A 24,933-nucleotide genomic window follows, 5' to 3' on the forward strand; every position below is an offset into this window, starting at 1 on the left:
CAAAAATATTTAATTAAGCTGGTAATAGTACGTTGGCCCAGCTCGTTCTTTTGTATAAGTGTTTCAAGTTGGGGTGATTACATTGGCCCAACAGTTGCACTGCGAACTATACAATGGTGACCATGTAAGCTGGGGAGCATTATGTTGGACCAATGTTGGTTCCATGTTTGTAAAACTTTATATCTCGACATGTTGGCGCAGTGGTTGTGTTGCAAGCATATCTGATTGCATAACATTATAAAGAATGCTGCATTTAAGAAGCATGTTTACACATGTGTCGAGATGGTTCAGTTGATTGCACTACCGACGCGCTATTTTTGGAACTTTTTGCAGATATCGTATTTCTGCTGAACTTGCGTGATCAGTAGGGTTTTCCCCGCAGGTAAATACTGATCACAACATCTTCAAACACGAGACCAATTCTTCCAGTTTTTACCATCTCCCACGTGTGTGTAGTCTAGACACTGTGATATGGATCTCTTGTTAAAGCGTCCGCGGCGTGAATCCCATTATTAATAGGCACTACACAGACTTCTCTTACCACCTTCCGGGTCTGCTCATATATTACCAGGTGAATCTTGATTTTGACCACCGCTGACTCTACAGTATCCTAAATATGAAAACAACGAACATTCCGACCTTTGTCGATGCATTAATTCTTGATGGATAGCCGATAATATCTTTAATCCCTCAGATAAATTGGAAAATGCATGCATTGACAACTGTATCATTCTGTATAAATATTCATGTATTTAGATTTCCAGACTGGGAGATATCAAGGTTGTGCCTCAAAATGACACACCACTGAAGAATTTTTTTTCTAATTTGTTGAAAAATTCTGTGAATCATTTATCAAGGTTTCAGGCTATATATAGAAAATAAATTGCATTAAAGTTTTCAAAATCTTCTTTACTCCTCAAAATCTAGCAAACAGATACATGTGTAATGGGGATAGGGACCTCTACCACAACATGAGACACAATCCCTGGGTTAGGAGTTCAAGCCTCATGCCAGGGCTAAATAAGCCATTCTTGAAAATACAGAAAATCTTTTTGAATCTCCCCTTTACTCCTAAACAAACTGATAGAATATAGTTATTCTGAGCTTCAGAACGTCTACCAATTTGATAATCTCAACATTATCAGTGCTAGTGATAATCTCAACATTATCCGTACTAGTGATAATCTCGACATTATCCGTACTAGTGATAATCTCAACATTATCCGTGCTAGTGATAATCTCAACATTATCCGTCCTAGTGATAATCTCGACATTATCCGTACTAGTGATAATCTCAACATTATCCGTGCTAGTGATAATCTCAACATTATCCGTGCTAGTGACTTTCTGGATAAACAAACTCTAACGTTAACATCTCCCTCACAATCATGCAGTGTATATCTTCCTGGCAGTTGCAATATCGATTGTATTCACTACATTAAGATTATAAATACATGCCCATCTTAGCAAGAGAACTATTGTGTTGCGGCTTCTTGGGGCAACGATATCATGAAAGGTGAAGAACAGTGATCAATCTCATCAATTCCATAAGCAATACAAATTAGATAGTTGGGCAAACACGGTCCCCTGGACATACCAGAGGTGGGATCAGATGCCTATGAGGAGTAAGCATCCCCTGTCGATCGGTCACACCCGCCGTGAGCCCTATATCTTGATCAGGTAAACGGAGTTATCCATCCATAGTAACAATCAATGTGCCACGAACAGTCTAACAATCGGTATGAAACACGTCAGACAGCATTTGACCCAATGATACACTGTAGTATGTATTGGCATACTCAGGGCCGTAAATTACATGGAGGCGGAGGAGGCAGTTGCCTCCTCCAACTTTTGAGCCAAAAAAAATTAAAATTTAAAGTTCATTAGAATTTATGTTGTTTCCAATAACTAAGAACATGGTACCTCCCTTAAAAAGCATTCCAAATCTTTCTTTTAGAATGAGTTAGTCAAGTAACATCTTAGAAGGCCCTAGAATCAAGGATTTTGCACGAAACGTGTTCAGTGTGCACAAAATGTGCTCAGCGTCTGGGGGCCTGGGCGGCCCCCAGACCCCCGCCTAATTTCCTGCATCCTCCAAATTGAAGGTTAATTTACGGCCCTGATAACGACCATAGAATTTGCGAATCATCTATATCGGCCTGCAAAGTGCAAACCAAATGTAGTCGGGTTTTTTGAAGTGATAAGGAGTGATTGTGCTGCTTCATCTTATAGAGAGGAGACACAGGTAGTGATTTCATCACTTCTTCTCATAACGTATTTACTACTATTGCGGTCTCCTCCGAAAGACCGCCCCATTTAGTCGCCTCTTACGACAAGGAAGGGGGTACTCAGGACCTATTCTAACCCGGATTCCCACGGGGTTTCTGGATATATATCATTTTCCGGTTTGTTCACATTGTTAAAAAAGGATCTCGTGATTAAGACGCATGTTTTCGGAAAATGATACATTATATATATATATATATATATATATATATATATATATATCCTTCCCGGGGGCCGTAGCATTGGGAGTTCTTCAATGTGCCAAAGTCTGTCGCAACACGGAACCTCTTGTTTGAGATCATATCCAAACGACCCATGATTTTCACTTCTAAATGCTGAGCGTTTAGAAGAGGAGTAGTGACACTCCATTTTTACGTCTTAGGTTTGATTGGGGCTCGAATTCACGATCTCACGGTCATGAATGCGAATTGTAATTTAAAATCGTTTTACTATTCTGCTTTACCATACTCTGACATCATATTCAATGATAATCTGAGACATTTCTTGGAGGAATATCTATTAAATATATATAGTATATGTGAATTTATTTCTTATATATATCTACGCGCTATCTCGTTTATCTATATATTTAAATGTTAATTAAATTTCAATCACGAACAACTTGATAAATACAGAATAACCATTGTAAATTTTGATTTAAATCCATTGACTAGAGTGATTTTCCGTCACCATTCATTATTCAATCTATTTATTGACATCACCATGTTGGCTCACGGTCAAAATAACAAAACAATTGACAGATAACAAAAAGAGGAGAAGAAAAAAAAAATGACACAATGACTATAGCATATAAGACATATTCATACGGTTGTAATATTATATATTGACAAGACTTTTCATGATTTGAATTTTTGTATAAAATTATTTTCCGAAAACATATACGTCTTAAGCACGAGATCCTTTTCACAAGATGAACAAACCGGAAGATGATCGTTCATATAAAACCTGGGAAATACACACCATTAGCATGTGCCGTTGTCCTTGATGACAGTTGATAGTTTTCTGCTTTATTTCTTTACCTACCCGGAAAATGGCCGCACTGCTGAATATTATTTGCATATTTTGCGCTTGGATCTTGGTGTCGGAAGGAACAGGTAATACTTTAAAAGGTCAACAAATTAAAGCTTCTTCCTTACTATTGTAGTTATGTAATTCATACTCTGAAAATTGTTCCGGGTAATTGACTAAACGGCTTTATTAAAGAAAAGAAAACTGAATAGAATCGATAATCTTCATAATGATAGATTACATTAATGGCATTTTTGGTCTAACTTTATTATCCACCCATCGGTCTGGATCGCTAGGTACTGCAACAACTGGCGAACCTGCAAACCTTATGGTAATCTTAATATTAGAGGTTTCTTGATAAAAGTAAGGGAAAATGAAAAATGCAAAAATCTTTCAGCCATGTAAAGAATTAATAGGATGGCGAAAGACTTCCCCAACACGGAAGTAATCTGTTGTGCATTGTCCGGTCAGGTGTAGTGTGAAAATTTAAAGTTCATCCCGTAACAAAGCTAGTGATTACGAAAGCCCATTGAGCCCATTTTCGTAGCTGAAAAAAGTTCGCGTTATAAAGCGAAAGTTTTGAGAATTAACGCAAAACTTATAATGCGAAATATTCTCTATAAATATAATTATGTAAAACGGGAACCCGTAAATAGTACAATGGACAAAGTCTGACTTCTATGCATTTATAAGTAACCTAAAGAACTATATACACGTATAACACACGTTACCACGCCCATATTTTACACACGCATATTTCAGATGTTTGACAAATATGCTATTGAAATTGTATTGAATGCTAAGTAAAATTCATATTTGTAATTGATTAATACCAGTGTTACTTGATTAACAACAGCTTTTAATATAGGAATATAAAATTTCGTCCCTTAAAAATTTAGTCTTACAATGTCACAAAATTTAAAGATCTATTGGATTATTAACCGCTGAATCTCGGAATTTATCTTATGTTATTGAGTAAATAATGCTTAATCTACATTTTCTTTTGATTCATTTGATAACCCTTTCTGAAAAACCCGTCAGAATGTCTCAAGAAATGCACTTGGTGACCTAAGTCATTTTCTTCCGATAATGGATGAATCCACACTTTTCAAAGGTTATGTCCCTTGGTCATCATCTTTGGGAAAACCCATCTAATTTGTAACTTCCTTTTTTATACCTTTTCATTTGAAATGCTTTTGGTTTGGTTTGACCATGTTTTATTGTCTAGACAGATCTTTATGTGACAATTGATAACACAAAATATATTCCAAATTTAAAATTCGATAGAATCAAAAATCAATAAGATGATCTTGCTTACAAAGCAGTCAAATTAGCATGTACACAAAACTCAAAATACAATGTACATCTGGAAGTCTATTATTCTTCTTCACTGCAATGATCATGCTACTGTTTTTAATATTGAGCGCATTTAATCAATAGATTGGGGTTTATGCCAACGTTTCGAGTTTATAAGCAAACTTAACGCCTGATAACGTAAAAGTTTCGCTTGATAACATGTAATTTTCGCGTGATATGTAATTTTCGCGTATTAACTCGAAAATTATGCGTTTATTCACAAATGTGTCGCGTTATAATGCAAAATTTTCGCGAATGAATGCGTAGTTTTTTGTGTTTATTCCCAAACGTTTCGCGTTATATCGTGAAATTTATATTCAGAGACGAAAATGAGCTCAATAGGCTTTCGTAAGTGATATTACATTTGCCTTGAAAATGCAAATTGCCATGTTGCAACCAAAACTTATTATGATATCTCAGTTTCATCGTGTTTTACGAATGGCGCACAAACTTTAAGATACAAGATAAAACTGGGTTAATTTGGCCAGTAGAAAAAAAGAAATAAAATTAATGTATTTATATACACTAGCTTTAACTTACCGTTAGAAATAGGGCCAATTGGTTTTTTGTTGTTGTTTGTGTCATTATTTTCAGGGGGTTTAATTTTTTAGGTGTGTGTCTTTTTGTATTTGCTATTGCATTTGCATTGAAACAATTCTAAACCTAAAGGGATATTTACACGGGTTGTAAAATTTAATACATTTGTAGGTGTGCCCTTCGTTACTGAACTTGAACTAGCGTCTGAGGTCAACACACCGCGATTCCTACAGAATCCTGTAGGGGGCAGTTGTAAATGTAGAGGGACCTCCTGTGGGTGTTGCCAGAAAGTGTCCATCCTACATGTCAGCAAGGAAGGTAAAATCTTGACCACAGTAACGTGCTTCTGTATATTAAAATGTGCGTATGAATGTTTGCATGCGATTAGCAGATTCGTGAGTGGACTTTCAGGAAGCGGTAGACCCAAATTATCAAGCCGCTACTGCCCCTCGCCTAGTGACATGGGGCCTCGGACTTAAAAAATCCTTACCAGAACATCCCGCGCTTGTCGAGGGCATAGTCACTGTTTTATACTAGTGTCACCTCGGTATTCCTTGTATCACTAAAACCAAAGAACAATACCATGCACAGCTCTGTAGGCAGCATTTCGAGATTTCATGAATGAAAGAAATCGTGTTCTGAATGGAATGCCAGAACCAATCAGTCCAAACAATTTAAAATGAACTCATTCGGATTTTCTTAACATTAACTTCAGCTACTTGAATATATTTTCGTGATTACTTATCAATTAGTGATATTAACGGTGTTGCAGAGCCAGGGCCGCGTTCAAGATTGTAGCGGCTACGTAGGGCTCAGTAACACTACGATCTTGAACGATGTGCTAGGCTAGCCCTACGTAGGGATAACAAGCGTTAATTCATACAGTGCGTTCAAAAGACCTAGATATCTAGCCTAGCAGCTAGGATAGCCGCTACGATCTTGAACGCAGCCCTTGTCTCCGTGAAAGAAGTCTCACTATGGGGTGAAGTCTCGATCTTTAATACCGATACGGTAACAATCTTTAATACCGATACGGTAACAATTTTTAATACCGATACGGTAACAATCTTTAATACCGATACGGTAACAATGTGTGTTCCAGGAAGGAATTTCAGGAAAGATCAGCATGCATGGTTTTACAAGTTGTACATGCTTATGATTTATTCAACAAAATGTAACCGTCTCATTCTAAGCGTAAACGAAGTTGGGTATAGAGATCTTACCACTTTCACACCAGGAAACATTTAGTGATCAGATTTCACTCCGATATATTGCTAATGACCTGCATAAAATTCACTGGAGAAAAGTTTAAAATTTCATGTCCGGTCCATAACTTTGTAACAGAAAATATCAGGTACTCAATCTTGACACAAGAGGTGCATATAAAGTGTCAATGTGTCACTCATTGAAATCGTGATTCATTTGCTCGGCAAGCTTCGCGATTAAATACAGCATTTCAACTCGTTGGACACGCACGCGCACACCCACCCACACACACTGGGTATATAGATATAGCTATCCATTAAGATCCACATCTCTATAAGGGAGAAGCATTATATGACCATATTTGAAACAGTTATAGTTGCATTCATTTTTATGAATGCGTCCATAAAAAATTCAGAGCCCCGCGTGGATTATTTAAATAATTGCTGATAAGCTATGTAGATTCGTGATCTGCCGAACGTGGCGCAGCACATTTGCTCACAAAACAGAGGCTATTTGAAGAAAGCTACCTGTGTTAAATTTAAAGGACATGGGCGCTATTTGTAATTTAACTATACGCAGCTCACTTAGGCACCATTTGACGTCACAATGAAAAAGTCCGTCACAGCGTACATGTTCTGATAGTTGTATCGCGGGGAAAGTGTCATAATATTTTGTCTTCATTTACTACTGTTATCAAGTGATAAGCTGTATACGTGAAAATTTATCTTGTCAAATGAATATATATTTATAATACATATTATTCCTTTATGATATCAAATTATTCTCCATTTTTAATATATAGTATGCACGAAGGTGATATTCATATTATATTGTGACCTTGAAATCGCCCCTAATCTGAATGACTGATGCGTTTAAGAATTCCCTCATGTACATAAATTATCTCATACTACAGAAACTGCGGCAAAGTTCAGGTTCATCTGCTATAAAAAAAACAATATGATTTTTTCTGCTATATAATTTAGATATATTTATGCGTTTGAAAAGTGCGGGGAGCAATTTCTGTCTTGTATATTAACGGTATGATGTGGACAACCCCGGTAATTCGCTGATGACTGTTGATATGTTGTTAAATTACAACATGGTTAGTTCGAGTATGCATTTGCTCTCAACACTTTTGATGTTAAGGATTTTTATTTTTTTCTGAGTATATCAATAAAAATTCAGCTGGTTACCCGCACGAACCTGAACTTTTGTTCACAAGTAGGGCCTCTTGCTGTTTTCCAAAAATAAAGTGTTACGTGATATTTAAGTGACGTCACGGGAAATTACCATGAGGGAAATTTACGGTAGCTCAGTCACAGTCAACATATGGGTAGTATCGTTTCGGTGTTTAACCGTAACAAGTTTAATGATACCTGTGAATTTGAGGTGCAATTTCACCCCATGATTATTGTGCATTTGACTATTGAAGCCCTTAACCTAGTTGAAATTATTTGTTTTTTCCGATGACATAACCTATAATTGCTGATTTTCCTCAACAACATCCGTGTTCGAAGAGCAACTCTTCATTAACACTTGAACGGTGCACTGTACATACAGCACTTGACGTTTAGTCATGCATCTTTATTTCCATTAGATATTGAAATAAGAAACACCTTTTTTTTTTTTTTTTTTTTTTTTTTACAATTGAATGAACATCATACATCATAAGCTTTAACATTTGCTTCAGCTGAGATATTCTTTAGATATATTTCATCCAAGGACAATTTTTATACCCGCGCTTTCTAGAGAAAGTTCAGGTATATTGTTGTTACCATGGGCCGTTCGTCTGCCACACTTTCTTCTTCCTAAATCTCTTTTATTTTAAGCAGTAATCAATTAGTCTTTTGAAATATGCTAGTTGGTGTCCTGTAGATGTGCAGTAAGGTTTCGGATTTTGCATTTTACCCTGGGGACAAAATGGGGGTTAAAATATGATGGTTTCTTTCTTAAACCCCTCATACATTTGACTAAATAGACATAATTCTCTTTTGGAATATGCTTAGTGGTGTGCTGTAGATGTGCAATAAGGTTTCGGATTTTTCATTTTCGCTATGGGACCCAAATTGGGGTCAAGAAACGTTTTCTCTAAACCCCCACGAGGTTCCCAGAACTCCTTTTTAGGAATTACGGAGTAGCCAAATAATCTTTTTAAGATGATTGTTGGTGTCCCGTAGATGTGCAATAGGGTTTTGGAATTTTCCTTTTCATTGTGGGGCCCAAATGGCGATCAAAAACGTCGTTTTCTCTATAAAACAAAAAACCAGGTTCCCTGAACTCCCTTTACATTATACGCACTAGTTAAATCATCTTTTGAGAGATGATTGGTGGTGTCTTGTTGATGCACAAGAAGTTTTCAGAATTTTTATTTTCATCCTGGGGGCTACAAACGACCTTTTGCGATAAACAAAAAAATCTTAGTTCCCAGAACTCCTCTGACATTTTGCGCAGTAGCCAAATCACCTTTTGGAAGGTAATAGTTGGTGTCTTATAAAAATGGTTTAGCATCTGTACTGGAAAGGAACATTTTATTCTATTTATAGTTTGCATCAATGTGAAGTACTTGAAGAAAGAAATAGGAGTCCTGCTGACTGTAACTTGGGATGGAAAAACAGTGTTCAGTAAGGAAGTATCAGGTTTGTATAGATATACAGATAATGTTACTATACATAACTTGGTTATAGACATCACGCGTAGCTGCAGACCTGTAGCTCTCTGGGGGAGAATTGGGATATACACCAGAGAATTACAGCGCCACCTTTTATGAAAACTTTCGATTTACAGCGCAACTTTACCTATGCACGATTGAGGTCTTATTATATCGCTGTATTCTTTCATTACCGTCTCAAAATATTCTCTATATTTAGAAACTCTCCTGGGTTTTTCCTCCACAGTTCAGTTGATAAAATGTTGTTTGAATAGTTTTCAATCCTGAATTAAATTCACATTTCTCACTATACTGCTGTCCGCCGCTCCAATTTTACACATCGTAATACAGAGTGGCGGGGTGGGGACCAGAATAAGATATATAATAAATAAATACAATAATTATTGTGATTCAATTGTATATTGTTTAACGTCCCTCTCGAGAATCTTTCACTCATATGGAGACGTCACCATTGCCGGTGAAGGGCTGCAAAATATAGGCCTACGCTCAGCGCTTACGGTCTTTGAGCAGGGAGGGATCTTTATCGGGCCACACCTGCTGTGACACGATACCGCGGTTTTTGCGGTCTCATCCGAAGGACCGCCCCATTTAGTCACGTCTTACGACAAGTAAGGGATACCAAAAACCTATTCTAGCCGGATCCCCACAGGACCGCCTTTTGAATTGTGTTTCACAATAGTAGTAGTATTCATTATGGTTCCACTCTTCTTTAGATTACACCCGGATTTTCCCCACGTAGTATATTTATGCCCCCCTTCAAAGAAGAGGGGCATATTGGTTTGCACCTGTCGGTCGGTCGGTGGGTAGACCACATGTTGTCCGCTCAATATCTTGAGAACCATTCACTTGATCGTAATGATATTTCATATGTGGGTTCGTTATAAAAAGAAGAGGACCCCTATTCTTTTTTAGGTCAAAAAGTTAAAGGTCAAGGGTCAACTTACTCTGGATATAGGAATATACTGTCCGCTCAATATTTTGAGAACCCTTTGCTTGACAGACATCAAACTTGGTACACTGGTACATCTTAAGGAGTAGATGACCCATATTGATTTTGAGGTTACATGGTCAAGGGTCAAACGAGACATAGGAATATATTGACCATTCAATGTCTCGAAAATCCTTTACTTGACATACATCAAACTTGGTACACTGGTATATCTTTAGAAGAAGATAAACCCTGTTGATGTTGAGGTCACATGGTCACGGGTCAAACTGGACATTGGAATATACTGTCCGCTCAATATCTTGAGAACCCTTTGCTTGACAGACATCAAACTTGATTCACTGGTACATCTTAAGGAGTAGATGACCCATATTGATTTTGAGGTCACCTGGTCAAGGGTCAAACGGGACATAGGAATATATTGACCACTCAATGTCTCGAGAATCCTTTGCTTCACATACATCAAACTTGGTAGACTGGTATATCTTTAAAAGAAGATGAACCCTATTGATGTTGAGGTCACCTGGTCAAAGGTCAAGGGTCAAACTGGACATAGGAATATATTGACCACTCAATGTCTCGAGAATCCTTTGCTTGACAGACATCAAACTTGGTACACTGGTATATTTTTTTAGAAGAAGATGATCCCTATTGATTTTAAGGTCAGATGGTCACGGGTCAAACTGGACTTCGGAATATACTGTCCGCTCAATATATTGAGAACCCTTTGCTTGACAGACATCAACCTTAGTACACTGGTACATCTTCAGGATAAGATGACCCCTATTGATATTGAGGTCAAAGGTCAAGGGTCAAACTGGACATAGGAATATACTGTCCGCTCAATATCTTGAGAACCCTTTGCTTGACAGGCATCAAACTTAGTACAGTGGTACATCTTCAGGAGAAGATTACCCCTATAGAATTTAAGATCACATGATCAAGGGTCAAACTGGACATAGGAATATATTGACCACTCAATGTCTCGAGAATCCTTTGCTTGACAGACATCAAACTTGGTACATTGGTATAGCTTTAGAAGAAGATGACCCCTATTGATTTTGAGGTCACATGGTCAAAGGTCAAGGGTCGAACTGGACATAGGAATATACTGTCCGTTCAATATCTTGAGAACCCTTTGCTTGACAGACATCAAACTTGGTACACTGGTACATCATCAGGAGAAGATGACATCTATTGATTTTGAGGTCACATAGTCAACTCCACTCTTGACATAGGAAGATATTGTCTGCTCAATATTTTGAATTGATGATACTACTCTCAATTAAATGATGTGTGTGTATAACCCTTTTCAATTTTGCACCATGGAGGGCATATGTGTTTTACAAACATCTCTTGTTTCAATATATATTACGTTTTAGTATAAAAGTAATTATATTATTGCTACGTTAACGTTGTAGCTGAAAACCCACCACCTATTTGTTTGAAAGTCCCACTACTGGGAAAGCTGGCCAAACTTTGTGTACAACTGTATAAAATGCACGTGGGAAAAGATGGTTTGTCTGGATGCTCTCGCATTACTGTCAAAGTTGTTTTTGTGAAAGTCCTCAAGTTTGATCTTGGATGTTTCAACATTCCGTTCGCCGAAGACGAAACCATGGCGGGAGCTGTACCTTGGAACAAGCAAGCTCTAAAGACCCTTGAAATGACAGGTAATATCAACTTCTCAAACAATAAGTTTGCAGAGATATGAAATTTTGATCTAGAATGACTTTAACTCGATTCGAATATGGGGATCTAAGCCATAAAACCTACGCATGCACTAGTACTCAAAACGTGGTTGGCAACTTATCGACTTTTGTTTTTGTGGTTTGTGGAAATTTACACTCGGCTAGTTAACTAATCAAAACCTGTCTTACAAGTTACTTAGGATAAAATATTCGAGGGTGCACGTGTATTTACTGCTCACGCAGGCCATATGGTCTATGGAATACAATTCGGGGTAAATTTCCGTATACCGTTGTCGAATTTACTTCTTTTGTAGCCATCGACAGGGATGCTTACTCCTCCTAGGCACCTGCTCCTACCTCTGGTGTGCCCAGGGGTTCGTGTTTGCCCAACTGTCTATTTTGTATTGCTTATGGAAATTATGAGATTGATAACTGTTCGTTATCTTCACCTTTCATGATAATATTAGATATTCTATTTTAGTTATTAAAATATGTCTGATATTTTATGTGTTTTACAAGACGGTTGCGAATAACATGAATATATGAAATCGTGGCGAACATATTCGAGGGTACAAATGAAAGGTGAAGATAACGAACAGTGATCAATCTCATAACTCCTATAAGTAATACAAAATAGATAGTTGGGCAAACACGAACCCCTGGACACACCAGAAGTGGGATCAGGTGCTTAGGAGGAGTAAGCATCCCCTCTCGACCGGTCACACCCGCCGTGAGCCCTATATCCTGATAAGGTAAATGGAATTATCCGTAGTCAAAATCGGTGTGCCAAGAACGGCCTACCAATCGGTATGAAACACGTCAGACAGCATATGACCCAATGATAGGTTGTATTGACGAACTAGATCGTTATAACGACCATAGAATTTGCGAAATACTGACTTCACTCTAGACTGTTGAAACCCCTGTACCATCAACTTGTTTGTCAGGAGCTTGCCTCGATTTAAAAACTGACTATACGCAGAACAAGCTCTTGCGTATCGAATCAGTTGAGAGACATAAACACCATATGCAGGTGATAATGGAATATTGCTGCATGAATATGGGAAGTTGACGATGAAGAAGCTGAAATCATCAAATGTTATTACATTTTGGAAGAATAATTTTTACCGGATCCGCCTCCTTCATTGTCTTATTTTCTTCACTTCCTCGCGATACTATGGGTTATGTCCTTGTATTGTGACATGACGTTATTTACACCCGGCTTGAGAGAGTGTACAGAAATCCTTGTTAACCAACTCATCTTACAAGCTACATCGGACAGGGCCGTAAGTAGGGTTCTAAATCAGGGGAGGCAGGGGATTGGGGGCCGCCGATTGACTTTACGACTGAAAATGACACTTTTTAAATCCCAATTTATCATGTTTGTGTTTCATTTGTACTATGTAAAGAATCGTAATATGGTGTCAAAGACAAAGGTGCTTGTCTTCATTTTAAACATATATCCTATAATATAACATTTATATAATTTTATTTTCTTTTTTGCCAAAAAATCAGACGAGGCAGTTGCCTCGTCTGCCTCATCGGCAGTTACGGCCCTGTCGGAAATGAGAGCCTTTATCCATCTTCAAACTACGGGAAATGAGGTAGAATTGCTTTACGTTACAAAGCATTGTCCATACCTGATATATATACTAGTGTGCCCTGGTAAGCTGAGGGTCCATGTTGATAACCATGTGACCACCCATGTGATAAATTACACTTGAACGAAGAATTACTTGATGCTGATAAGCACCGAAATGTACAATTTGGATTTCTGGGAGAAATCGTCGTGAAATTTGATACTCCATTTTGAGTCACATTTCCGTGCAACGCTATTTGTGCAGTGTTGCTTGAAAAAAAACCCACTACACTTTAGATTTGATTTTTGATATAGTATTTTGGGACAATACATATGGTTTTATTTCAAGTTGTAATTTGTATGAAAATTATCTGTATTCATTGTTGATAAAGCATATTTTATTATTTCAGATTAGAAAACAATTTAAAAGTGTGTATATCCTGTACTCTCCTAACATTATTGTACATCCAGTAATTTCCTGAATTTATTGTACAATACATGTAATAATTTCTTATATCTTGCCTTGGCCTTCAACTCGACATTTAGATATTAATATCGACGACGTATTATCTATTAACAATTACGATTTTCATTCATATGTCAATTCGATAAATCCCAGGGAGCTCGAAATAAAAGACGCCACAGGGTTTTCCACACTTGCTGCATAGCTTAGATGTTTTATTGCACATGAATGTTTTACGGCAAACTAACAACTCAATGTTATGGCAAACGGGATGACTTCAACTGATCCATCATCAATTTCGATTAGCAAGAGCTTTTTTTTTCTACGTATGATCAGTTTTTAAATCAATTTCTATGGTCGTTACGGCAATTTAATTTACTAATGCAATTCAATTTACCAATACAATATGTCATTAAGTCAAATGCTGTCTGACGTGTTTTATACCGATTGTTAGGCCGTTCTTTGCACACTGATTTTGACTACAGATTACTCCGTTTACCTGATTAAGATATAGGGCTCATGGTGGGTGAATTTCGAGACCGGAGGGCTAGAGGTTCCAAGTCAAGGTTTTGGTCAATATGGTTATATACTGATAATATCCATTACATTTAATAAACTTCTATAATTGGTTTTCAACACTTTCCTCAATATGGTTATATACTGATAATATCCATTACATTTAATAAACTTCTATAATTGGTTTTCAACACTTTCCTCATATCTATTACGCTGTCATATAAAAAACTTAATTTTAACAAACGTTTACTGATAAAAGTAATTTACTGCATATTTTATGAAAGTGTTATAACGGGACTTTGTCCACAGGCAATATGAAATCTATGATCCCGGGGATAGGAGTTCTGACCCTAGGACTGGGCAAATATAGACAATTTTTATAAAACTGTTATAACTGGACTTAGTCCACAGGCAATATGAAATCTATGATCCCAAGAGGTGGGAGGTGATGTTGGGCAATATCAAAAACATGATGCAATATTGCAAGCATTTTTACATCTATACCAATATGGCCCATATCATGATGTATTGTAAATGTGCTTTACTAACCGTAAAGATCTACACATATATTTGTTAGTGTTTTTTATATGTTACTCTGCTGATCCTGGTCGGTCTAATATAATACTTATAGTTTTAGATAAACTGTTCAAATATCACTCACACAACCGTGGAATTTTATACTTTCATAGATGTGTCCTCCGTTAGTGAACTTAAACCATTGTCTGGGGACGACACCCTGAGTTTCATTCAGAATTCTGTAGGGGGCAGTTGTAAATGTGGAGGGACATCCTGTGGGTGTTGCCAGAAAGTGTCCATCCTACATGTCAGCAAGGAAGGTAAAATCTTGACCACAGTAACGTGCTTCTGTATATCAAAATGTGCGTATGAATGTTTGCATGCGATTAGCAGATTCGTGTGTGAACTCTCAGGAAGCTGTAGACCCAAATTGTCAAGCCGCTACTGCCCCTCGCCTAATCTCGGCTGAGATTCTGCTTGGCTGAATATTTGGACTGACGCCTTCACCGAATTTCTGAGCAGTCCTTCATAATTTATGTCTGGAAATTTACTTTCAGCTTCGGCCACTTCTAGCAATTAATGTGCACTTAGGTGGCACTGCTGTTCGCTTCAATTAAGTGATTTGACTGTTAAACTAACTCTCTATCACTATTAATGCTGTATTACTTACCGTCTAAATATGTAAATTCCATAAAATAAACCATCACTAATTTTTCCGTTCAAATGAAGACTTCTATGGCGCAATATTTTATCTCCCAAAATTGAAGAGTTCCTATAGTTTGTTTTTTGAATTAGCGAAATGCAAGTAGGTTTGTAGAGATACAATGTATCAGTAACTAGATAAAGCAGACTATAGGAACTCTTTAATTCCAGGAGATAAAATATTGTGCCATGGAAATCTTCATTTGAACGGAAAATGTGGTGCCTGTTTTATTTTGGGATTTTTATACCTAAATGGTAAGTAATACAGCATTAATAGTGATAGAGAGTTAGTTTAACAGTCAAATCACTTATTTGAAGCGAACAGCAGTGTCACCTAAGTGCATTTTAATTGTTAGAAGTGGCCGAAGCTGAAAGTAAATTTCCAGACATAAATTATGAAGGACTGCTTCAAGATTCGGTGAAGGCGTCAGTCAAAATATTCAGCGGAGCCGAATCTCAACCGAGATTACCCCTCGCCTAGTGACATGAGCACCGCGGAGCATAAACTGCGATAATTTCAGGCTTGGATGCTGCAGTGCAATATGTTACAGAAGTCTGGTTTTTGTGCATATATGTAATCTGGATGTTGTGTCCTCATATTTGTACCGTTTGTTAACGATGGGATCCATAAGATATGCTATTGGTGACAAACCAGGCATTAATAACGTGCTTTATAGCTTTATTAATATGAGCTGAAAATAAACAGTTTGAAGAGACTTTGTTTACGGAACAATTTCAAGTTAAAAACTGATTTGCTTCACATGTTTACTGCATTGTTTATATTTCATTTTGAATAGCACCTACTGCACGCATTATAAATCACAAAACAGAGGAATATATCCCTCTATCTACCATAGATATAATGTTTTAAAAAGGCTAAATTTTAGCTATGATTGGGCTATGGTATATATTGATTTGAAAAAAAAAACACCTTCCTGCAAATATAGTGCTGGATATTCAACAAGGTATTGAGACGATAGTGTAAAATTCCGAGAAACACAAAGCATGTGCAGATAATTTGCGTCGTAAATCATTAAAAAATTTATCAGTTGAAAACAGTCCTCACCACAAAAATAAAAATATTACATATAAAATCTGATGATACAATTCTCCAGCTTTAAAATGGATCGCTCTATATATACATTAAACAGTCTACCATTAACTGCTACTGAAATCACCACATTCTCGTTTTATTTTAGTTTGTATCAATGTGAAGTACTTGAAGAAAGAAATAGGAGTCTTGCTGACTGTAACTTGGGGTGGAAAAACAGTGTTCAGTAAGGAAGTATCAGGTTTGTGTATATGGAGGTTGTTATCGATCAATTTTATTAACATTGTCGTGTGTATCATGTCCGTGATTCGCATAGAAATCTATTGTTGAATCTCCACCTCATTGCCCTCTATACAATACATATATTGTACAATATTCAACCGTGCAGGGAATTGTTTCAAGTTGGCTGAACGTCCATGTATGGGAAATATTAATACTTAATTGTCTGTCCCCACTTCAGCTTTAATCTTCTATTTTTGTACTTGTCGGCGAACATAAAATATTTCCTCGTCATATGCATATTACTCCACAGTCAAATTGGTCACCACTATTTCCTACATGTATGTGGATGTATCGACCACTATCATACAACGTGTTGCACTCCACCAAGCTCTATGACTGAGCCTGATGTTAGAATAATTGTGTTTCCTGCTGTATGTCCATTTAGGAAATTTTCACTCATGTAGAGACGTCAAAAGGAGGGGAGGGTTCATTGTCGCGTCACTGCCTACTGTGACACGGGACCTCATATCCGGCAGACCCACAATTTTCACTTGTAATGTCGCGAAGATTTTGTAGAGAAACACAAATTACCTATGTCTTCATCGGCATCAAGAATCTAAAGGGAGAGAACATAAAATATTCTGTGTGTGTGTGTGTGTGTAAAATCCATATTGAGACAATAAAATTCACAAGTCCAGAATATCTAAAATCTAATTCCTGAACTAAGTCTATTCAAGAAGCTTGTTCACACTTCAGTCTTGGTCGAAATCTTAATTATTCACCATGTTTGTGTTCACGGTACAAGTATTTGACGTGTGGAATAATATGTCGCGTAAAACATCGATATTCACATGACCTTCATCTCAAGGTCAAATATCTTCTCAATCATGGATTATAAGTTAATAATCGTGATGCGCATTTCGGTTTTAGTACCCCAATGTCAAATTCTTTGCCCTCCATTTTTACTGGGTTATCTTACATGAGCCAACATGTTTTTATTAGTTGGCATATAGGGCTATCACCACGAGAAAGTGTGTCGAATGCCATCATTATCTTACCTAATCTTTGACATCGATCAACAAAATCTGTGTACTGTCCATATCAAATACAGCACATGTTTTAGACCTACATCTTGTTGCACATTAATCTAAGATGTTTGAGTCCAGCAAAACATTTGTAACATTTAACATTTTCGATGATCGATCTCGGTGAACTCGATATAAAAGACACCACATCGTCTTCCACATCTGGTTCATATCTACATATTTCACTGAACACATACGTTAACAGCACACTGACAACACGACTTTATGACAAATGCGATGGATTCAGCTTCTTCATCGTCAATTCCCACATTTCTGTAGCAATATTCCATTATTACCAACATATGGTGTTTATATCTTTCAACTCATTCGATTCGTAAGAGCATGTTTACGTATGATAAATTTCTAAATTGAGACAGGCTACATAAAATAAGTTAATATTACTGGGGTTTCAGTAGGCCCGTTTAAAGTCAACATTTCGTTAATTCTATGATCATTACAGCGGTCTTATTTGCAACATGTCATTAGTTTGACTGTTGTCTTAAGTGTTTCATAACATGTCATTAGTTTGACTGCTGTCTGAAGTGTTTCACAACATGTCATTAGTTTGACTGCTGTCTGAAGTGTTTCATAACATGTCATTAGTTTGACTGCTGTCTTAAGTGTTTCATAACATGTCATTAGTTTGACTGCTGTCTTAAGTGTTTCATAACATGTCATTTGTTTGACTGCTGAAGTGTTTCATAACATGTCATTAGTTTGACTGCTGTCTGAAGTGTTTCACAACATGTCATTAGTTTGACTGCTGTCTGAAGTGTTTCATAACATGTCATTAGTTTGACTGCTGTCTGAAGTGTTTCATAACATGTCATTAGTTTGACTGCTGTCTGAAGTGTTTCATAACATGTCATTAGTTTGACTGCTGTCTGAAGTGTTTCATAACATGTCATTAGTTTGACTGCTGTCTGAAGTGTTTCATAACATGTCATTATTTTGACTGCTGTCTGAAGTGTTTCATAACATGTCATTAGTTTGACTGCTGTCTGAAGTGTTTCATAACATGTCATTAGTTTGACTGCTGTCTGAAGTGTTTCATAACATGTCATTAGTTTGACTGCTGTCTTAAGTGTTTCATAACATGTCATTAGTTTGACTGCTGTCTGAAGTGTTTCATAACATGTCATTAGTTTGACTGCTGTCTTAATTAAGTGTTTCATAACAATGGATAGGCCGTTCTGTGCATAAACTGATTTCGGATACGGATTGCTACCTTTATCTGATCAATATATAGGACTCACGGCAGGTATGATCGGTCAACAGAGGATGCTTACTCCTCTTAGGCACCTGATCCCACCTTTGATGTATCTAGGGGTCCGTGTTGGCCCTTTTCACAATTTTGTATCCTTTTAAAGGGTGTATAAAATTGACCACTGTTCGTTATTTCTACTTGTTCATGCTTAAGTTTTAGATTAATGAAATTCAATGTTAATTTTATTTTGGCGTTGTAGTTGAAAACCCACCACCTGTCTGTTTGAAAGTCCCAGTACTGAAAAAGGCCGCCAAACTTTGTGTACAACTGTATAACATGCACGTGGGAAAAGATAGTTTGTCTGGATGCTCTCGTATAACCATCAAAGTTGCTTTGGTAAAAGTCCTCAAGTTTGATCTTGGATGTTTCAACATTCCGTTTGCCGAAGACGAGAACATGGTGGAGGGTGCGTTGTGGAATAAGCCAGCACAGCCTAATTACGAGCATAAGCCATTAATGGTTTACCTAAGACACATGATCAAGAATGGTCACGATGATGGTAGCGAAGAGATTGCAGCGGTCCTCATGCAGGCTATCCTGAAAGAAGACTCTTTTTATTAGAAACAAAGCTATACAAAGATCATGCTTCTAGTTTTGTAATCTACAAGAATTCGAGAGTTTGAAAAGCAAACCTGACAAGTTTTCACCTCTGTACATCTGTTGTAGGGATTTTGTAAATATATCTTTTTATGCCTCTCTATATCACATATATTATGACATTATGTTCTGACAAATGCAATGTAACCATGTCAACCTTTGTACTGTAAACACACTCAGAAAAAATACTGCGTTGGTCTTTTTTCTTCGAAGACTTTAGTAGAGAAACAGGTATTTCAGATTAATAGAATCCTTCATTAGTACAAGTGTGAGATAGGGAAATTCCACCGAGGGGACAAGATTCGCAGTCTTGGACGAGGCTTTGCCGAGTCCTAGACAGCGAATCTTGTTCCAGAGGTGGAATTTCCCTATCCCACACGAGTAAATAATGAAGGATTATTTTTCTCACATTTTAACTACAGTTTAGTGCATAAAATTAGGAGCTTTCAGAAAATTTTAGATTATCAAAATCCTCATTTGAACTTTGATGCAAAAACTAATTAGATAAGCAGAAAGAGCATACCCGAAAATGGTTTACACTGTAAGTGTAAACTAAAAACCCCAAGGTTGTCCACCAGAAAGCTATACTACATTAAAATTTAAAGATACCAATGCAAAACATTTTTACTTCACTGTGTAACGTAAATCTTCACCGTGTAACGTAAATCATAGAAAATATATGACGTTACAATCAAATGACGTCGCAGCAGTGTGAGACAGAAAAATCTCACATGGCTGTCTCACATGGGTAAAGTCGATCTCACACTGGTGATAATGTGAGAAAAGTATTTCTCTTCGCACGGAGCAATGACCTGGCTACATCTGACAAAATAAAACCACAGGAGTTTGTATTATTTCACCAGGAAGGTGTTACTCCATGTAAAAGTTAAATAAATTGTAATGATTGAAGGGTTCTAAGAAAGATTCATATCTTTGATGTTGCATGTGCATTCCTCTAGGTTTTTTTGATAATGAGATTATTTGAAAGAGTGTACAAACATCCATTAAAAAGTGTAGTCATGATTGGTTGGTTGGTTGTATGTTGTTTAACGTCCTGCTCGAGACTTTTTCACTAATATTGAGACGTCACCATTACCGGTGAAGGGCAGCAAATTTTAGGCCTATGCTCGGTTCCTGGGGCCTTTGAGCATGGAAGAATCTTTATCGTGCCACACTTGCTGTGAAACGGGACCTCGGATTTTGCGGTCTCATCCGAAGGACCATCCCATTTAATCGCCCCTTACAACAAGCAAGGGGTACAGAGGGCCTATACTAACCTGGACCCCACCGGAGTGTCATAAATTAACTTAATGTGTGTATATGGAAGGCATGCGATCAAAACAGAGGGGTAAACTTGTTGAATATAATGTGCATGTTGCTACTTCCTCTTGCATGTCTCGCTAAGTCCAATATTCGTTCCATGCTCCGTTACATTTCTAAATGCACTTGCAGGCCTCAATTTCCAACATTAGCATATCTATTAATCGATTGGTTCACACTTAGCAAATCACATTTTAGGAAGTATATGTGCTTCCTGTTATGATTTTAAAATATAAAACACAATTTCCACGTTTTTATTCCATTCTTTTGCTTCCCTGGCGAGCTGTAGAGTAGGCGCTATGGACATGACACCGAGACTGATGTGGTGGTTTGTATTGGCGTATCTAAGTTTTGCTGGGCAAGTAGGAGCAGATGGTAAGTTGTCCAAGTTTTTCTGCCATTTTAAAAAAGATACATAAATGCCCTGACACGAATCAGTCTGAGAACAAGCCGTTAAGATGAGTTTTATTATTTTAATAAAATTTCTTAATCTACATTGATATAGTTTGATGAAACATGTTTGATTAAAACTTTGGATGATAAAAGTGTTGTAGGAATAAGGATAATTGGAATAATCAAGCGGTTATGCAGAAATTACCCAATACTTCCATTTTTAAACGATCAGCATAGCGACAGCGTATTTTTATCACCTGTTGGATCTCTACTTTCATTTTCACGTCACTGTATAACCGCCACATATGGCACAAATCTACACGTCTGCTTTCCTCCCGATGCTATCTCATTTTTGAAAAGTGCAAAAAAAAAGAAGATCTAATTCGTTATAACGAGTTAATCATCTCGTTATAACGAGTTAGTAACTCATTATAATGAGTTAGTTATCTTGTTATAACGAGTTAATTATCTCGTTATAACGAGTTGATCGTCTCGTTAAAACAAGTTAGTATCTCGTTATAACGAGTTAGAATCTCCTTAGAACGAGTTGATTATCTCGTTATAACGGGTTAGTATCTCGTTATAACGAGTTAATATCTCGTTATAATGAGTTAATATCTCGTTATAACGAGTTAGTATCTGGTATCATATAGGGTTGAATGTCACTTCAGTCTGGCAGCTGTTGCTGTTAACAGTTTAGATGACCGATATACATATCCGCAGAACCAACCAGACCCAAATTTACAGAAAGTGAACTCAGAGAAACATGCATGATCTCGTATCTCCTTTTTATCAAACGTGTGATGAATTTGCAAGTTTAGAACTGCTAGTAAAAATACTAGTCTTACAACTTGTAATGTATCCAAAGTAAAGCCATATTTCATGTACATGTAAATGCAAGAATACAAAATTGTTGTCGCTATTTAGTATACTTTCGAATTTTTTTATCACCCATAATAGAACCAACCTCAAAATTTATTCCTTTTGTTATTTTTTACTTGTTTCTGTCATTTTGAAAGATCAATGCTTTGATAAATACATTGATTGATTGAACCTTTCATTTAACGTCCCTCTCGATAATATTTCACTCATATGGAGACGTTATAAATACATTGAAAAAGTACTGTGAATTTTATAGAATAAAGAACAAAATCTGGTATAAAAACCATTGTTTCAATTGATATATCTGCATGTGTGGTATGTGTTTGTGATTTTTTTCTAAATGAATATAACGTTTATGTAGTCTCATCTCATGATAAAAGACCTCCATGCTTTGTAATTTTCAAATCCAAAACAAGATATTGAGAGAGATGGGATTTTACCCGCTGCAAATTTCATTTTTTAAAGATTTGCTCATGATAGAACAAAATACTAGTATTTCACTGAAAATGTTTATTATTTTCTTTTTATTCAAAGCCGATTTATCAGAAGAGGAAAATGTTCTTAAAGCTTTGTTAGAAGGAGAATTTCTTCAAGATACCTGCTCGTGCACGGCTGCCTCTTGTGTGTGTTGCAAAACTGTGACAATGCATTCCATGACTAAGAATGGTATGAACATGAAAATCAAGGGGTAACGGGAAATAAATGCAATTGGTTGTTTTCCGTTTGAAAAATAACATAAACCTTGAAGACATTGAGTAAAAATTGAGACTTTATACCATGGAGGGAATAATTGTTTTGACATTGCACATTATGTATATTTATATTTTTAGTCTGTGGCCATATCACCTACGGCGCACAGTCCCATGAGTTTTCCATCATGCTTAGTGCAGATGGAATGACGTTGGTGGACATGAAAGTAACAAGTACGTAGAATTGATATTGACCAACTCTCTATTCTGTTTTGCTTAAAGGAGTTATGATATTGATCTCTCTTCGTTATCTTTGCCTTTCATCCAGTGGTTCACAATACTCAAAAACATTAATTTTGGTTCCGGAGATTGTTAATAGCTTTCATCCACAAAGGTTGTCAAGGGTAAACCATTTCCACGTCTCCGTCAACTTTTTCTTTAATATGAAATTTGTTATATTATACATTTCAGTCGAAAAACATGTATTGGAAAAAAAAAGTATCTTTCAACAGTAAAAACTTTACGTCGTCATAGGCATTGTCAATCTATACTCAGGATGACCACGTGAAGATAACTAACAGTGACCAATCTTATTCGAGGAAAGTGTTGTCTTTCTTTGGATAAATACTTTTTGTCTTATACAAGACTGCGATAATAAGTCTGAGCACTAGACATTTGCTTGAAAAGTAGAAACTTGTTTGGGCGCTAACATTTCCTTCACAAGTGGACACATCTCTTTATCAATTCAGTCATGCTATGAAGTAGTTCATTGGTTACATGCACTTCGGGGAGCATCCATCAGTTTTACTGATATTCTTGTCTATCAAGTTTCCAATGTCTTACCCAGTTTGAAATTCATTGCTACTGCTGGAAGAAGTTGCATATGCATTCTCTAAAAGATTTGAATAAACGCGTTGTTAATTCGAGTAATTATAATGAAATACGAAAACAATCACAGAAACAGTACATGAAATAGTTTCTCAATATAAGGCAAGTGTTTGGCAAAATATGTAAAGAACAAAACGTTAGTGTGGCTAGATTTCTCTTGTGAATGTTAATCAAGCAGTCGGTGAATTTGTGTAACTCATGCAGGATTTCAACAGTTGGAAGCAATAATTGAAAGTAATACATGCTAAGAAATTATACATCTGCATAATTTACAAGAAAATCAGCCTTTTTGTTTGAATTTAAATCAACTGTAAACTTTCTGACCAACAACACGGTAGCTGAAAACTGAAATCTTCATTTTATCATTTCAGCCTCGAATCCACATGGATGTAAACAGGTGACAGTTAAAGGCTATAGTGTCAGAGTTTGCGTAGATATCACAAATATCAAGACGGAATCCGGCGTCAGTGGCTGCCTGACTGTTACTGTTACCATGGGGCAGACGTATAAATTGGATCTGGGTTGTTTCAAGATGCAAACGTCTGCTGACAAGATTCTTCTCTTCAATCCCTTTCTTGGAAAAATTTTAGAAGGAAAAAAATAATTTGCATGAACAGAAAATGTTTTACATGATCAAAGTTCATGGTAAATTTAAACTTGAATAGGAAAAACTTGCATAGATTGAAAAGCGTTCTGCTGACATGTTTTCTTCTAAGTGCTAATTAAACATTTATATTGTTGTTTCATTTCTATTAATAAAGTATTTCAATTACTTATTTAAAATACGATGCCAACTACATCATTGACTTTAGGATCCTCACTACAGGAAATCAAACAGACATAGTGGCGGAGAAAATCACCAAAAATATCAAACCAAATGGGAACTACATGCAACACAGTTATGAAAAAATCAAAGTACCGAAAGTAATGGTCCTGTTGTAAGAATGAATGAACATGGTCACTATTCCTTGATACATGCAAGTCAAATGCAGCATCCAAATGATCGATGCTTTTCTTCATCTATGCATTTATGCAAATTTGAGC

At 36.7% G+C, this 24,933-nt stretch overlaps 2 protein-coding genes across 3 annotated transcripts; both read left to right on the forward strand.

Annotated features, from left to right (window-relative positions):
- The first annotated feature begins 2,520 nt into the window (after nt 1–2,520).
- Nucleotides 2,521–19,909, forward strand: LOC130046357 (uncharacterized). 2 transcript variants are annotated; one of them, XM_056152949.1, is made up of 7 exons: nt 2,521–3,401; nt 5,380–5,526; nt 8,958–9,050; nt 11,450–11,701; nt 14,967–15,113; nt 16,695–16,787; nt 19,320–19,909. In XM_056152949.1, exons 1-7 carry the CDS (start codon nt 3,338–3,340, stop codon nt 19,679–19,681), a joined length of 1,158 nt encoding a protein of 385 aa, XP_056008924.1. In that variant the 5' UTR covers nt 2,521–3,337; the 3' UTR covers nt 19,682–19,909. The 2 variants fall into 2 exon arrangements, with proteins under 2 accessions (XP_056008924.1, XP_056008923.1); XM_056152948.1 differs by having other exon boundaries at nt 3,241–3,416.
- Nucleotides 19,910–21,247: 1,338 nt separating this feature from the next.
- Nucleotides 21,248–24,672, forward strand: LOC125663018 (uncharacterized). The gene is made up of 4 exons (XM_048895345.2): nt 21,248–21,412; nt 22,847–22,978; nt 23,143–23,235; nt 24,261–24,672. Exons 1-4 carry the CDS (start codon nt 21,337–21,339, stop codon nt 24,491–24,493), a joined length of 534 nt encoding a protein of 177 aa, XP_048751302.2. The 5' UTR covers nt 21,248–21,336; the 3' UTR covers nt 24,494–24,672.
- The last annotated feature ends 261 nt before the right edge of the window (nt 24,673–24,933 follow it).

This window comes from Ostrea edulis, chromosome 1, assembly GCF_947568905.1.
Source record: "Ostrea edulis chromosome 1, xbOstEdul1.1, whole genome shotgun sequence".
NCBI classification, from domain to species: Eukaryota; Metazoa; Mollusca; class Bivalvia; order Ostreida; family Ostreidae; genus Ostrea; species Ostrea edulis.